The 17,689-nt window shown below is 34.6% G+C and overlaps 1 protein-coding gene across 3 annotated transcripts; it reads left to right on the top strand.

Annotated features, from left to right (window-relative positions):
* The first annotated feature begins 328 nt into the window (after window positions 1-328).
* Window positions 329-4,200, top strand: LOC132278881 (cyclin-T1-4-like). Of its 3 annotated transcripts, none has more exons than XM_059780782.1 (6): window positions 329-789; window positions 1,336-1,417; window positions 1,821-1,955; window positions 2,036-2,211; window positions 2,341-2,490; window positions 3,379-4,200. In XM_059780782.1, the coding sequence occupies exons 1-6, from the start codon at window positions 557-559 to the stop codon at window positions 3,905-3,907; spliced, it is 1,305 nt and encodes a 434-aa protein (XP_059636765.1). In that variant the 5' UTR covers window positions 329-556; the 3' UTR covers window positions 3,908-4,200. The 3 variants fall into 3 exon arrangements, with proteins under 3 accessions (XP_059636765.1, XP_059636763.1, XP_059636764.1); XM_059780780.1 differs by having other exon boundaries at window positions 330-789; window positions 2,341-2,492; window positions 3,395-3,597; XM_059780781.1 differs by having other exon boundaries at window positions 332-789; window positions 2,341-2,492; window positions 3,228-3,385.
* Window positions 4,201-17,689: the final 13,489 nt, after the last annotated feature.

A 17,689-nucleotide genomic window follows, 5' to 3' on the forward strand; every position in this document is an offset into this window, starting at 1 on the left:
TATCGTACTTTCAACTCATTTTATTTTTTTGGGCCTATCAAGCCATAAAGAGTTACTTCTAAAACCATATAAAAACCAGGGCATAGTCAGGTTGTGCGACTATCCATTGGGATGATCAAATCTTCAAATTATCACTGACTATTTGGACATCTGTGGTGTCTTTTATCAAAATGTTCACGTAGTTCATGGCTATTTTTAGATTGCCACAGAACAATTTTAATAACCGATAGAATTCATGATGCATTTTTTTTTTTCGAAGTGGATCTTGGCATTTAGCCCATATGTTTCCATTGTGGAGCAATCATGGTATTGTAAATTAGTTTTCTTTTAGTGTCAATATGTCATTGACACTGTCTATAAGTCAGTTTTTTAATGTACAGTGGTCAATTTCTTTGAGCAGAGATAATGTTTACTTTATTTCATTGACACTGTTATTTTTGTTTTACAGAATATCTATTGGTGATTTTGCTACGAAGTGAGCTGTTAAATAAGCAGGGACATTTCAGTAATTATATGTTTTTTCTCTCTTATCTGCCATCGAGAAAAGGGGGAAACCATGGCAGGGAAACTGCCAGGGGATCCTTCTCAGCATGGAATTGAAAGAAAGGCAACCACAATGTGCATACCAGATGAAGAGTTTCAGAGCTTGACACACAAGTGGTACTTCGGTAGAAAGGAGATAGAAGATAATTCTCCATCAAGGAAGGATGGCATTGACCATCAGACAAAGTCACGATTGCGGAAGTTATACTGTTCGTTTTTGCAAGATCTTGGTATGGAGCTTAAAGTGTAAGTCTTTAGCATTAATTTAAATAATTAGTGAAAGCATGTGAGGTCTAATAGTTCGATAAATGTGTTGCTTTTGTGTATAACCCATGCAACCTTTTTTGCCCGGAGAAGAATTAACCCTAACAATTTGGCTGATGGCTTCATAAATTATTAGGAAATCTATTTTCCTAATAGTGAGAAATGATCTCTGGTATCTACTTTTGGTTTAGCTTTTACACACATACTATTTAGCCGGTAATTTTTGGTTTGGTGTTGTTGTTTTAGACATATATACCTGAGGTCAAATATTAGCCTGCTTCATTTACCTGCCGATTTCGTCCTCCCTTCCAGCAAAATTGAAATAAAAATAAAAAGTTCATGCATTATTGTTTACTTGTTTATCCATTAGTAAATGGCTTTTGTCTTTAATTCGTGCAACATCCTTGAGTGTCTTATATTCTTCCTGCATATTTTCCCTTTTTCTTATATGTCACTCCTTCCAGTTCTTTGGAGAAGTTCTTGCTTACTGTACATGCTCAAGATAGTGATCAATGTTTTCTTTCTCAGGCCCCAGGTGACGATAGCAACAGCGATGATGTTGTGCCATCGTTTTTATTTGCGTCAGTCTCATGCAAAGAATGAATGGCAGGTACTCATCATATTTTTATTTTATTTTTACTTCTGTGCAATTTGTCATTTTTCAAAGGACATGGCCTCCCATTTGAATATTTTCTTGGTTGGAGGGAATTTTGACAGAATGTATGTGTTAAAAACATTCTTGGTCTTGGGCCTGAGCTGTGAAATGTGATGGAAGTGGAACTGATATATTAGATATGCTGTCATGTTTAATATTGACTTCTGATATCAAAATGAGAAACTCTTATGTATTGCAGAGTTTAGTTCTTTAATTTAGATTTGATAATTTACTAGGCAAATATTTAATGATTGATTGGTATATTGCAGCTTCCACTTGCTATATCAAAAGCGCATGTGTATGTATTTTCTTCAATACATGTAATGTACTACTCAATGTGGTGATGTGCTTTTTGCAGACTGTTGCTACTTCTTGTATGTTCCTTGCTTGCAAATTGGAAGAAACACCAAGGTGGTTGAGTGATGTTGTTGTGGTGGCTTATAAACTAATGGACAGATGCGATCCTTCTGCCTTGCGAAGAATCAAACAATTGGTATGGAAAACATTGTCACTGCTATGGCTGCTATGTTTGCTAAGTTGCGGGCTTGCTTATATATGTCTTTCTTTTTGTAGGAAGTTTATGATAAGCATAAGGAGTTAATCTTAATTGGAGAGAGGGTTTTATTGGCAACAGTTGCTTTTGACTTCAATGTTGAACTCCCTTACAAGCCACTCGTCACAGCTCTGAAAAGATTGGAGATTTCACACAAGGAGCTTGCAAAAGTAGCATGGAATTTTGTGAATGACTGGTATGTGCTCATTTCTCTTTTTTGTTGATTATTGATGAAGTTATTTATGTGTGAGTGGCCTAAATCTGTCTTTTTGTCAGATGTTGTCATTTTAATGATTTAAAACTTTCTGCTGAATGGTACCTGTAGGCTCCGTACAACACTCTGCTTGCAGTACAAGCCCCATTATATCGCTGCTGGTTCCCTGTTCCTTGCTGCCAAATTTCAGAAAGTGAAGCTTCCCACGGAGAAGGGAAAGTTTTGGTGGCTGCAGTTTGACGTTTCACCTAAGCTATTAGAAGGTTTGTTTCATATATCTATAGATCTCTTTGACCTTCATTTCCCATGCTTTAGCATCATGAATGATAATATGTTCATCAGTGTGAATTGAAGTCTTCAGTTATTAATTTCTTTCATGAGAAAGCTCAAGATATGAGTTCATATTAAGGGCTGATTTAGATATATGTATATTTATATATAGTTTTAAAGGTAACGTGCTTGTATGAGCCTATTCCTTCAATAAATGCTTTACAAATTGTTGGAGAATCATGTTGCAGAAGACATTAAATGCACTAGTTTTATGATGATTACATTAATTAAAATTTTGGCTCAAGAAATATGCTTTTTGTCCTTGAATTGTGTGTATTGCCCCCTTCTTATATGATATACATGTTGGTGTAGTTGAGATAAACGGCGTTACTTTTTTATGACAGATTTTCCTTTTTATTAATTATTGGTACTGAAATATGTTGTTGGTTCAACCGTATCTCTATCTTCAGTTAGGATACAGCCGCGTATCAGATTACAGGTGATTCTTAATGCAGTGAAGAAATGAAAAATGTACTCAGCAAGTGATATTTACTAGATTAGGTTCCTCTTGTTTTCTGATGTTATTGTTGGTGTAGGTAATGTAAATAGTGTTACTTCTTATAAAAAATTTGCTTTTACGAACTTGTAGAAACTAAATTATGTCCTTTGTTTTTAACCTTTTTTTCTGTTCAGCCTGCTAATACTTTACATTTTACTATCGAATGCAGTGAAGAACTGAAAAATCCACTCACCAAGGAATAGTTTTACGCATTTGACCAGATTATTGTGAAATTTTGTTTTTCACTTAAAAGAAACACCCCTCCCCCACTCCTGACTGCTTAAGCTTCTTTCTCACTTCTCTTCATGGGATTTCTTTTCGGAGGTCATCCAACAGATGCTTGGGTGGTTGGAGCGAAATCAGAAACAAGCTCCAACGGCACGTGGGAGAGTGACTGAATCTAAAGCTGTGGTTGGAAAAGCAACATTTAATAGCTCACAATCGTGCGTTATAAATGGCTCGGTTTCTGCTCATGATTCTGGCCATAGAGCTACTGTGAGTACTGGAGTACTTGTTAAATCTGCAATGTCCAAGAGCTGCTTGAATCAAGCCTGCAATGTTACCCATATCACTGAAAAAGAAAAGTTACATACTCAGACAAGCGACTGTATTAGTGCAAATAGTGTCATTGAGGATGGTGATAGTGAGCCAAGAACGGGGATATCTGATCAGAACTCAAGTTGCAAGATTGTTTCTCTTCAAAATGGCTGCAGTAAGGTAGATGTACGTCAGATAAGAGAGACAATAAAGAGGAAGAGATGGGATAGAGTTGCTAAGGAGAAGTTCTCAAATGCCATGGTTGAAGAGACAGATAATGAAACCTGGATAGAGAGCTGGAAAGTGAAATAGATGCAGAGTCTAGCAATGTGGAGAAGAAGCCAAGGAGGTTTTGAAGCTTTGAACTCAAATTGGAGTTTTTTGTGCTTGCTTGCTTAAGGTACTTCTCGTTGCTGTGAATAGCAATCTTGGCTGGATACTGGGATTTTGTTGGTTGTAAGTATTGGAATTTTGTACGGTTATAGTTCAATTCTTTTTGAAAGTATAATTGAGATTTAGCATAGGTCTAATTTCTTTACCTTCTTTGTGTAGGATTCCATTTAATCTAATATGTAGTTGGTTGCATCAATCATTCTTTTTAACAATCATTATTGTCACTCACTTTGAAACCCAAAGAACAGTAAGCAAGAAGTGTGTGTGTGTGTGTTTTTCTTTTTTTTTTTCCTCCCTCTGGTTGTTGTGGTGGTTTTCCTGGCGGAGCAAAAACAGAAGCAGAACCATGACGAGCACAACCTGCCCATTAAGAAAGCGATGAGTAAGGAAAGTGCTAGGTTTTTTACTTGAGAACTTTATTTTGCCAATTATGTTATTTTGTTTTGTGCTGTTAAGAGAACAAAATCTCTTTTTGAAATTTACTTATTGAAAAGGTGGGGTTTTTCATCAACATCCAAGGGATTTACTCACAGTCTAAGCCAGCTTGATCTTTTGTCCACTTATAAATTTTTATACTTTATTTATTTATTTGCAGCAGGTCATCTGAATTTAAATTAGGGTAAAATGCAAAAAAAAAATAAAAAAACAAAAACAAAAACAACCCCGAACTATGGGAACCTGCAACTAACCCCATGAGCTACCATAACCCCCTGAGCTACGAAAAATGCAAGAAACTTCTTGCACTATGCTAAAAAATTGTAGATCACACCATTCGGTCAAGGTCCGTTGACAATTAGCCGTAGAATTTGGTTGAATTTTTTTAAAAGACCATACTTCCCTTAGAAGCATGAAAGGATAAGAGTGCCCTTAAAATCCCACCACTTATACCAACACAGCCAGACATGGCTTTAACCAAATTTTCCCAAATCACGAACTCTGCAGCTGCTAGGGATTTTTGTTGGTGTTCTTGGTGCTCAATCGACTGTTAATTTTGGTGATAATCACGGTCAGAAAATCGAAACAAGTCTTGGTAAGTGTTATCATCCATCTTTAGTTCTATGTTCATCTTCGCGTTGCTGTCAGTTTTCATATCCATCCCCGTCTCCTTCTCCTTCTCCTTCTCTGTGTGTGCATGTGTGCGTATATTTGCAGAAAATGAGTTATGAATCATCTGCAAGATGTGGGCTTCGTGGTGTGGTGTGAAGGGGCCCTTTCAGGAATAGGAAATGTTGTTGTGACGAAAGGGCAGCTGTGTTGATCTCCGAGTTAGTCGACAATCCTGGGAAGTTGTTTTTCAATTGCAAGGATAGGATTTGTAATTTTTTCGAATGGTGGACTCCTTCCGCTGGTTTCGGTGAAGCTATAGAAGAGGAAGATAAAGCTCGAGTAGGTCATGTTGTGCCCATCTGTTCTCTCATTGCAATTGCTAAGTCGATGTTAGTTGGAACATTTTTTTTTTTTTTTTTTTTTTGGGTTGTCAGTTGTAGTGCTATTTGTTTGCCTTTTTGTGAAGTGAATTTTTTTTTGGGGCTGTAAGTTGTAGTGCTATGGTCATATCCATCTCCTTCTCTTATTGGGATTTAGTAGTATGTTGTGTTATGAATGAACATGTTGTTTTGGGAGTTGAAAAATCTAATTGTAGTGTTGTATGTTAGAACATCTATTTTGGGGGTTGAATTTTCTGATTATTTGTTATATGAATCAAAATCTTGTAAAAGTTTGAGTAATATGAATGAAAATTCAATCTGTTTTGTTTAAGGTGATGTTATATGAATGAGAATGAACATCTATTTTGGCATTTGCAAGTTATATTTGTTATGCAATGAGACCAAAATTAGGTAATTTTGGTTTGCTGAATAATAGTGCAGTACAAGTTATGAAAGTGATTAGAAGTGCAAGGTTTTGGGGGTTGAATTTTATAAATTGGAAGTGCAAGGTTTTGGCACTGCAATTCACTTTTTTTAAGTGCACTGCACCTGTTATACACTTCAAGCAAAAATGAAAGTGACCAACGGGCTGGTGCCCCTAGCGGTATCAGCCTCTTACTTTCCAAAGGGAGGTCAGAGATTCAAGTCTTAGAAGAGACTTGTGTGTGAGTATCAACTAGGAAAAAAAACAACAAAAGTGAGCTGCACTTGTTATACACTTCAAGCAAAAATGAAAGTGACCTAATGGAAGTGCAAGGTTTTGGCATTGAGCTGTTAAGCGTCAAAGTGACACGCCTAGTTAACATGTGCACTAAAAAATCTATCAAGCATTCAAAAGTGTATGTAATTTACTTGATCTAAGTGCACTGCAATTCACTAAATATGCAATGCACTTGGTGATCTGACCTGCACCCGTTATATAGTTCAAGCAAAATAAGTGTAGCAGTTAAAATACTGATAAATAGGCCGATAGAACATGTCATACATTCATAATAAAGTCTTCATACACAGATTGACAATAAACAAAAAGCCTGACAATAAACAGCTTAGTTTTGTACTAGTCTTTCACATAATCACAGACTGACAATAAACAAAAAGCCATTATAATATAAAATGTCTTCACTCCATTCACTTAAACAATCACCAAAAAATGGGAGTCTTCATGTCAACAATAGTCAAAAATATAACAAAACATTCATCAACAACATCATCATCAAGTCTGTGGCCATTTTCACTACTAGCATGCATACTCACTTTCCATCATTGACCTGCAAAATGAAGTCTTAACCATGCAGTTAAAAGCAACAAACAAACCATAAGTAGTGAATAGGGTCAGTAATCTACTATCATTGAACATTCAGGTCTGTACTAACAACTCCTTCTTTTGTGCAATTCATCTAATGCATTCTTAGTGTGATAAACAAATCTGAAGTGCCTGTGATATTCTTCTAGTCTTAGCAAACCAAAAAATATCGTAACAAATTAATAAATTTCCTTATTCTATTTTATTTTATTTTTTGAACTTCAGATTTTAGGATATATAAATGGTACTCTTGCTTATTTGAAGTAAATAAGTGAGAGGAGCCAATTCCATTTATTTATTTTTTACCACTTTCTTGGAATATTGTAAGTAATGAAGAAGATTGTATGGCCAAATTAGATGGTAACCAACTATACAAAAGTTACAAGATTATATGAGTTACAACTTTGTCAAATAATGTGAATTATATGACTAAATTTTGAAAAATGCCAAAACAGAGTGGATCAATGCTAAATTAATTGTCCATCAAACAACCTTTGAGTTTGCCTCTAAACATTCAAGGACCCAATACAATGCACTAAGAACAGTAGTGCTTATACAAAGAGGATTTGAAGTAATGAGGATTTGATAGTTGTAGTTTCGTGTAGTAGTGTCTTGCCAACTGAAAAAGCTGCATTAAAGAAATAATATTTTATGCGTGTGCATGTGTGTGTATATATATATCAGTTATACATGTACACACAAGTATGTAGAAGATGATGATGCAGTTAAAAACAACAAACAAACCATGCAATTGAAAGCAACCAACAAACCATAGCATTCAATATAGGACTATTGTCATTATACCTAGAAGATGATGATGCTTGGGTTTATGACAATTGAGAAAATGGCATGTTTTGAACCTGAAATGAAAAGTGGTAAAACAATAAGTGAGCTTGAATATTATATGTAATTTTAAAGCTGTGAATATGGTACTTTTGACTAAAATTTAAATAAAATTGAACAATAATCATACCTCTTGATTTGTAAATGGAGTTGGAATATCAACTTCCCTGGCTTTGCCTCTACTACCCCTTCTTCCTCTTCCTCTTGTAGGCATCCCATCAGGTCCTCTTGCTCTCCCTCTTCCAACACTTGGTGGTCTACCACCCCTTTTTGGTGGAGGTCTGTTAATGACCAATGGCTCAGGTATTTTGCAATTCCTTTAACTATAACCATTTTCCTTGCACTTGGAACATTTCAGACTTTCCTTTGATCTGCTAAGTTTGGTTGAACCTTTGGGATCATCATTCTTCTTGTTCATAGCCTTCTTTGGCCTACAAGTGGGATTCCTATAGTGTGGTGGAAGCAATGTGTCAATGTTGTCAGTTTTCATCAACATTCCCATTAGAATGGGAATAATTATACCTTCATAACACTTCATATAGGTTTTTCTGTGATAAAATGGGTGAACATATGCCTCTGGAGAGTCCATTTTAATAAATATTCATGACACTGCATGCCTATAAGGAATATCAGATAAGTTCCAAACTCTGCAGCTGCAGGTATGTTTGTCAAGGTCAACAACCTCATTGATTCCATAGCATTGAACTTCATACTTGTCATCACCAATATAGTGAACCTTACACATGCAAGCTTGTTGTTTCACTTTGTTGAATGTCTTTTGGATATCTGGACATAACAACCTAAACTATGTATGCATCCACTCCTTTTTACACTAAAACCTTAACATTAAATGCTTTCTAATCCACTCAAGCATGTATATGATCGGCTTATCTCTTGCTTCAAAGATTACAACATTCTAACTCTCACAAATGTTATTAATAACCACATCATTTTTTGAAGTGTCAGTGAAGGCTGACCTTTGTCAACCAATTATGAGCTTCAACATTTAACTCTCTGATTTTTCTCATGTGTTGCTGGAAATCTGCTTCAGTGTATGCCCTTGTAGCCTACCATAATTGAATCTTCAATTGCTGGCCTTTGAATCTGAGCTTGAAATTCTCATAAAGATGCCTCACACAAAACCTGTGATCTGATCCCTCCATCATGCTCTCAAAGGTTTCTACTAAACCTTATAAATAGGACATCAAACTGTCAATAAAAAATGGTAGTGTGTGACTGTTAGTGTGTGATAGTACAAGTAAGTATGTGTTCAAGTGAGTGTGTGACAAGTAAGTGCATGACACTACAAGTAAGTGTGTGACAAGTGAGTGTGTGTACAATTAAGTGTGTGTACAAATAAGTGTGTGTACAAGTGAGTGTGTGTGCAAGTGTGTGTACAACTAAGTATGTGTACAATTAAGTGTGTGTACAAGTTAGTGTGTGCGCAAGTGTTTGTACAACTAAGTGTGTGTACAAGTAAGTGTGTTTACAAGTGAGTGTGTGTGGAAGGAAGTGTGTGACAATACATTAAAATGAATTGTACCTTCTGCCTATCAGATATGAACGTTATATCATTGTATGACCCTACAGCATCCATCAACTTTCTAATGAACCATTCCCAAGAATCTCTTGTCTCAGACTTTAACATTGCAATTGTAACTGGGAACATTTGACCATTCCCATCCATGGACACTGCACTGAGTAAATAACCACCATAAGGACCTGTTAGGAAGCATCCATCTACACTAATTTGTGGCTTACAACCTTGTTTAAAACCAGCTATCATTGCAGCATAATAAATAAAAACTCTTTGAAACCTTCTAACACTTTCATCAGCAGTGGGCTCAGTTTGTATTTTAACTAAATTGCCAAGGTTGGTTCTCAATATCAAGCTATAGTAATGCCTCGTTTTACTATACTACTCAGCATCATTCCCTCAATCATTTCTAATGCTTTTCTTTTTGCCCTATACACTTTATGTGTGGACACATTAATGTTCATTTCATATGCAATGATGCTTTTAAGTGTTCCCAAAGGTATCTTAGGGTTCAATCTCACTTATTCACAATATTTGTTTGCTAAGAAGATTGATGAGGCCTATCCATTTGTATGAAACCATAAACACTTAGTATGTTCTGGCACATAGGTTTTAATAATCAAGCAATCTTCATTTTCGGGTTTGCTTGCATGTATGTTCCAACCACATTCAGACTTGAATTATGCCGTTACCTTATCTCCATCATTCCTTGTGAATATTATATCAAACTTTCCCTAAGTGTCAACCTAAAATTAGTAGCTGACCCAAATTTCATGCCTAATTTCAGTTCTTTTCCTCCTAAATCCCTTGAAGTAATGTTATCGTTGTGCATATAACCACTATCAATACCTTCATTATCAGATCCACATAGACTTATAAACTCATCATTAAGACCATACTCACTTGACACAGGAGCAATAAGTTGTGTATCACTTATTATATCATCCCACCCTAAATCAGCATCTGAGTTGACCTCATTTTCTGCCCCATTCAACAAAAGTGCAATAATGTATAATTTCACAACATACATTTTTCCATGAGCTTCATGGTCATAAAAAATCCTAAACACATCTAAATAACACTTCACTTCTCTGAATTGTTGCTGTGATACCCCTCGATTCTAGAGCCACGGGTGATTAAGTCCGAGCACAGAACCGAAGGATATCAAACAATTAATATTTAAACAAGCATTGAGTACAAAAAGAAATAAGAATAAATAAATAAGCGGAAAGAAAACTAAATAATAAATCATTGAATTACTTAATTAAATAATCCTCCAACATAAAATATTGAAAACCTTCAATACCATTACAACTCGGAAATCCATCTAGTGGACCCCTAATAAAACCCTCACTGAAAATAACTGAAATGAAATAAAATCCAAAACTAAAACATGAAGAAAGTCGGAAGAGTGAATGATTGTCTCTACTCGGCACGAACAAGTTTTAAGACTAGAACTGTCGAATACCTGAAAAATAATAGTGGGTCAGGCCCACAAACAAGTTCTATTCTACTACAATCCAAATAGAGACCCGATACACGTATACACCCTAGTCAACTTAACAATAACTAAGTAGTCCATATATATATACATACACTATAGGATGCTCACTGGACTATAGGTCTGCCTCAACCTGAATAGAAGGCAACATGCAAATCACACATAAAGTGGGCATGAGTACCTAGACCTACCAGGGCACATAGATATTTACTATATTCAGTTATCCATCCTAGGCAATATACACACCCTAACCATGATCTTGAGACTCAACCTCATATCATGGCATATACTTATATATATATATATATATATATATATATATATATATATATATATATATATAATCCATCATAATCCAGAACATAAAATAAACACCCAGTATGTCATCCAACTGATTTAGTTGACCTGACATGAATGTATGTAGGATTTAACATTTTAGTTAATCCATTCCGTTATACATAAATAGGTAGGACTTAATGTTTTTAGTTAATCCATCCCTAATATGCCACCATCCCATACTGGTGCATATAATGCATATGATCCATAAATGATGCAACAAGTATAATATCAACATCAAATACACCCAGAAATAAGTATAATAGAAATCAGATATATACATGATCATATTATGCAGCCAATATATGATTAAAATCATATAACCTCCATTTAAATTGTTAGAATAGTTTTAAGTAATTAAATCATCCACACAATCCAATAATTGATAAAATAAGCAAAATAAAACATCAATTAAATTCAGAATCAAGTAGAATAAAATCAGGCAATAAACTGAATATATTATACTACTAATGCACGATTAAGATCATACAACATCCATTTAAATTGTTAAATTAACATTAAGCAATTAAATCATCTGTTTACAACATGCAAATTATTTAAATTTCATATTGTTCAAGTCTATGGCATATTCTTATAAATTATGCATCATGAGTATTTAACATGTCCATCATAGTCATTTACAACTCTTAAATTGACCTACACAGCCCTGAAATACCCCAAAACCAAATACAGTAGCCAAAACCACGCACAGGTGAAGTCTCATAGTAGAGCTGCTTCTACTTCGAGTAGAGTCGCTTCTACTCCTGCTATCCTCCGTCTTCTTCATCTTTAGCGACCTTCAACCTCTTTGTTCTCCATTGTTAATGGTCTTAGAGGTCTAAACTATATCCTGAATTATTCCAGACAATTATATGAAGTAAATATGCATCTTAAACACAGATTAAAACAAAGTATTACACAATTTAATTCAAGATTAATCACGAACACAAAACAACACATAAAAGTCAGTTTTAATTTAATCTCTGATTAATCCTGGAATTAACCTAGGGATGTATAGAACACAAGTCTAAGGGAAGGAGTTAGAAGAGGTTTTTGGTTCAAAACCTCAAACTCCTTCTTCTCTAATTTTCCGGAGCTATTGGCTTCCGTCAAGACTCCTCTCTGTTGCTCAGTGCTAGCCCCGAACAACCCTTTCTTTCATCCCCTTGGCCGAATCTTCTCTCTTTCTCTCTCTGTTCTGTCTCTCAACTCTCTGTTAATTCAATCTCTCTCTTTAGGAATATATCACGTAATATAAGCGTAGCCTCCTCTAAACTTATATATAGACTACTTCTAACCCCAGTCCTAATTGCCATCCAAGTCTGACAATGAGGGAATGAAAATAAAATAAAAAGAAAATAACACATAATACATATATATAGTATACTGTACGTGACTACATAAATATATATTTATAATATATAATTTATACTTATATATATGTATCTTACTATCCTAGTATAATAATAATTACTCATTATTAAATAAATTCCTATATATATAACAATGTATATATTTACATCCCTCTATGGGTTAACATTCGCACCCATTCAACTCCTATCCAAGTACTCCATGTAACCCAACCCATTGGGTGGTCCGGGTCCATTACTATTATCCATAACCCAACTCCTTTAAATATAAAACATAAAATAAAAAATTTAAATCGTAACCAATTAAATTACATATAATACACATCATTAGATAACAAATATTAAAACATTTAAATTTAAATAAATCAAATAAGCCCATAAATTACATTTAACCACTTAATTAAATTAAACATATAAACAAATAATCAATTAACCAATTAAATAATTTAAAAATGCAAATAAAACAAATAAATAAATATAGAGACTATCCTTTTAAAATTAGGGGTATTACAGTTGTAACTTACAAGGTACTTTGTAGAACACTTCACTGATCACCCCATTCCCCAATCCAGTTGCCATCCCTTGAACCTCAAGATGTGATATCTTGTCAGGGTCTATCTTTTCAAATTCAGCTATATTTCCTCTTGAGTATGTCATAGGGGGTGATTTCTAAAATATACCTTTATTATGAAGTTCAATGATAAACAGATCATACATCTACAACAACAAATGAGTATAGAAAACCTCAATATAGACAATGACAGAGACAACCTTAATAAAAAGAGCATAGACACATCATTCAATAAGTGTACAAATAATAGAGACAATGCAATAATTAAATAACATATCCAATTCAATAATTTAAGCATTTGATCACTCTGTATGTCAGTATGCAATTGGGGTACAATTAAATAACACATGTTGCATATTTAGTAACAGAAATGGACCACTATATACTATAGACAATGCAATTAATAATGATGGGTCAAAATTAAATACACAAAAAAGATCACTACAAAGCATATCGGGTCATTTGACAAATATAGAGGGACCACCACGTCACATAAAGTCATGAAACAAAGACATTGTATACTATTTTATGCAGTCAATAGAAAGAAACAATAACAACAGAGTGGGTTTTTAGATAGAAACTAGTCGACATGTAGAAGAAAACAAACACTGAATATGGGGTTGGTATACCTCAGACCTTTCAAAAAAACAGAAACAAAAAAAGAGAATATCAGAGTTTTAAAAGGGTCACAACAATATTAACTACAAACTTTTAATCCTATTCTTCAAAATTTCGACTAAGACTTTGTACAAAGCAAGAAAAAAACATGAACAAAGCAAGAATCAGACATACATGAGCTTGGTTATTATAAAACAAAATTGATATACACACATATAAGAAAAATCAGTTGATTAGAGTAAGAGAGTTACTAAATGCGAGTCGCATACTTTAACGCAAACGTTTTTTAGGGTTTTATGTTGATTAGATTTGCAGAGAAGGGTGATTTATAGAGAAGGGCGACAATGGCTTCTTTTTCTACTCTCTATATCTTTGCCGTGAATAAAGGAAGGTGGGTTAGGGGTTTGGCTATTGTGTGGGTGATGTAAAAGATAAGGATTCTTGTCTCTTTGTTGTGTTGTCACAATGGAATTGGTTGGTTAGATATTGTTTGCCACGTCAATAAGTGAAATTGAGATTATAAGCAAACTGCGTCGTTTATTGGAAGGGCAGCTTCGTCTTTTTTCTTTTTCAGTGGCCTGAGTGGGAAAATTACAACAAATTGAAAGTTCAGGGGGGTTTCTTATAGTTCTAAGGGGTTAGTTGCAAAACCCCCATAGTTCAGGGTTTTTTTTTATTATTTTTTTATTATTTTTTGTTGTTGTTGTTGTTGTTGTTGTTGTTGTATTTTACCCACATTGCATGAGTCGGTAAAATAGTTCTTCCAGAATAAGACTGCCGGTAACCAACCGTAGTTGTTTTGGGATACTAACTTGCATTTAACTAACCAAGTGGCCACTATAAAGTTGGGGAGCCCGAGCTCACCCTGCGGTGCCAAGCCCTTGTTGCCACAGATCAAACCGTACAAGAAAACCCGAGAATATCCCCAAAATCATCATCCAAATTCACAAGGTAAGCATATACCAATATATATCCAAATTGCACTTCATAAGCGCACATAAACTAATGTTTTTCATACGAACCATGTCCTAAAGTCTAATACTATCATTACATACTCATTAATGCAATGACAATAACATAGGTAATAATTGATTATAATTAACCTTATACAATCAAAATGACATTTTATCAAATCTAATACAACATAAATATCCATATAGTTATACTTCTAAAAGCAAGCTCACAATATCATCTACATAACCTCAAAAGTAAGTATATCACTTATATACACAAATACGAAATTTACAACATCAAGTAAACACCTTGGTTATCAACTAATATCGCAATGACAAATCCAATAAACATATTAGGCATGAAATCAATAACAATTTCACTGAATTACCATTGACAAACATTACCAACCCAAGTATAAATTTCTAAATATATATGCCCACACACACATATGCATGTATACCCCATTCTAACTCACCAAACGCAAAGGAATCGTAGTCTTACATATGCAACACACCTGTAAAGACTGGTTCTTTTTCCTACTTTTACGAATTTCCTTTTTTCCATTATTGTATTTTCTGAGTTCGGGTTGTGCTCATTCGGGTCATTTTAAGTGCTCGGGAATAGTTCCTGACAGTTCTTTGTTTTGATTTTTGTATCGTCCTTGTGATGACGGTGTCATCTTTTTCTCTTCTTCGGCGTCTTCCTCTTTCTTTTATTTTTACTTTATTTGTTTATTGTTTCTTTTCCCGTAACCTTAGGGTTTGGGAACCTGAGTTAGGGTTTTGTGTTCGGATTTGATTTCCGACTTCACATGCATTCATACCATTTTATTTCCATGAAATGCATATCTTTACTTTTGTAGAAAAACATGCTACTTGTTTACTTTTCCCGTAGGGGTATGGATGCACAGTTTCTTCAGAAACAATTCTTCTTTTTGGGGGTACTTGTGTATTTATGATTTTTAAATATTTTTGTTTTAGGGACCTTTTTACAATTGATTTTGTGAGATATTTTGGGGAAGGTCCATTTTGTAATTTTTGGAAAGTGTGACAAGTGTCATACTCCCATTGGACCACTTGTAGGCTTTGTAGTGGAAACACTTGGAAGCCTTGTTTGGTGACAAGTGTTGGGTGTAGATTCATCCACTTGTTGGCTTTGGTTTGGAATACTTGTTAGCTTGGGATGTTAACAAGTGTAGACTTGTGATTAAGCCTTGTTTGGGTGCCTTAGATTATGACATTTGGAGGGTGAGGATTCACCCATTTGTTAGCTCTTAGTTGGTGCACTTGTTGGCCTTGGATGATGACAAGTGTAGGCTTAAGATTAAGCCTTGTGTGGGAGCTTGTGATCTTGACAAGTGTAAGCTTAAGATTAATTCTTGTGAGGGTGCTTATGATTGTGACAAATAGAGGGTGTGTGTGAGAGGTTGTGTTAGTGTGTATGGGTTTGACTATCAAGTTTTGAGTTAGTGGAAAATCTCTCCACTAACATCTTCATCTTCCTCACATCTTTCCTTGGCCACCATGAAACCCTAGACATTATACCTTGGTTTCCACCACTTTCCCCTCACTATTTCACACACCATTGAAGGGTTTTATCTTCCTTGGAGCTTCACTTTGGAGGCCTAGTTCTTAGATTTTCCATTGCATTGCTTTCTTGAGGATTCTAGAGATTCTATTCTCTAGCTAGGTAGGGGTTGCATTATGTTGATCCTCTTAGTGTTTTAATCATTTTTGGAGGCTTAATATATATTATGTATATGCTTGTAGTATTGTAGTCTTGTAAATAGATGGAACCCCTTATTTTTGACTTAGGGTTTATTGATTTAAGCATGTGTACTATACATATATCTTGTGTAGAGAAGTTATTTAATCTAGTAGATTACTAAATTCTTGTGATTTCATAGTATTGTGTATATGAAATTCTTGTTGAGCATTGTTGGTATTTACCTTACAAGTTTATTACTATGTTTTATTGATATGGAATTCTTGTGAGTTATGAATTGTATTTGTCTTCTAAATTTATTACTATAATGTTGTAGAATTAGTATTGAAAGTTTACTATGGAGGCATGATTTAGTTGATATGTTAATGGTATTATATGTGTAATGTATCACATTGAGGACTTGACATTTTGTATGCCATTCTAGATTTGAAACCCTAAGACATGGTTTGTGTGGTTTCAACGTACCTTACCGTAATACTCCTAATTTTAGAAGGATAGTCCTGGTATTTAATTAATTGTTTTAATTGCATTTTGATTAGATTAATTGGTTATTTAATTGAATTCTTTGTTTATTGCATTTATTTGATTATTTGCACTTGATTATTCTTTAATTAAAAATTGAGCATTTGTTTTAATTATTTTCTTTTATTAATATATGCTTATGCGGAAGATTAATCATTTATTTGCAGTAATTGTTTAATTAGGGTTTATATTCTTTCAGGATCATGGTTTTTGTTTAGCCGACTTAGTTCTATAGGCTTTATATATTTTTTGTTTCATACTCTTAATATAATTAGGATTAGGGTTTATGTTTTAAAAGTCTATATATATACAACATTATACGTCTGTATAGGGTTATAAACAAACCCTATTCACTTAGTGAGAGGCAGAGAGAAACAGAGAAAAGGACTTGAGAGATTAACATAGAGGTTCAAGGAGGAAGGAACGGATTGCTTCTGGGTTGAACCAAGAGCAACGGAGGTGTAGAACTGCAGTCTAGCAAGTTGACTAAAATCTCAGAGACGGTGGTTTAGAGTTTCAAAACTGAAACTAAAGGCAAGTCTCTATTCTAACTCCTTCCCTTAAACCTGTGTTCTGTGCATGCTTTATAGTCTCCAGGAGTAAAATTAAACTTAAAAATATATGTGTAATGCATGATAAACTAGACTGTAAAAGATTGTATGTTTGGTTTAACTGAAACTATTTGTGCATAAACTGTTAGCAATAATGTTTTAATCTTGTCTCTGTTGCTTATAAACTTGGTTTATTCATGTTGTTGGTGCATAATAGTTTCTTCTAATTAATTTGGGACCGATATTGAACCCTAGGAATGTTAATAAACACAATACAGAGGCTCTGAACTTTGCCAGAGGCGAAGAAGATGAACGGTTTTGAAGATACGGCTCTCAGAGGGAGAGAGCTGGCTCTCTAAAGGAGGGAGCCAGGTCCCACAAGGAGAGAGCCGGCTCCCAACACGTTAGAGCCGGCTCCCACTTGTGGGGAGCAGGCTCCCATG

The sequence above is a fragment of the Cornus florida genome, unplaced genomic scaffold, assembly GCF_030987335.1.
Source record: "Cornus florida cultivar Cherokee Brave unplaced genomic scaffold, ASM3098733v1 CherokeeBrave_3.0.0_Hap2_Chr10, whole genome shotgun sequence".
Lineage (NCBI taxonomy): Eukaryota > Viridiplantae > Streptophyta > Magnoliopsida > Cornales > Cornaceae > Cornus > Cornus florida.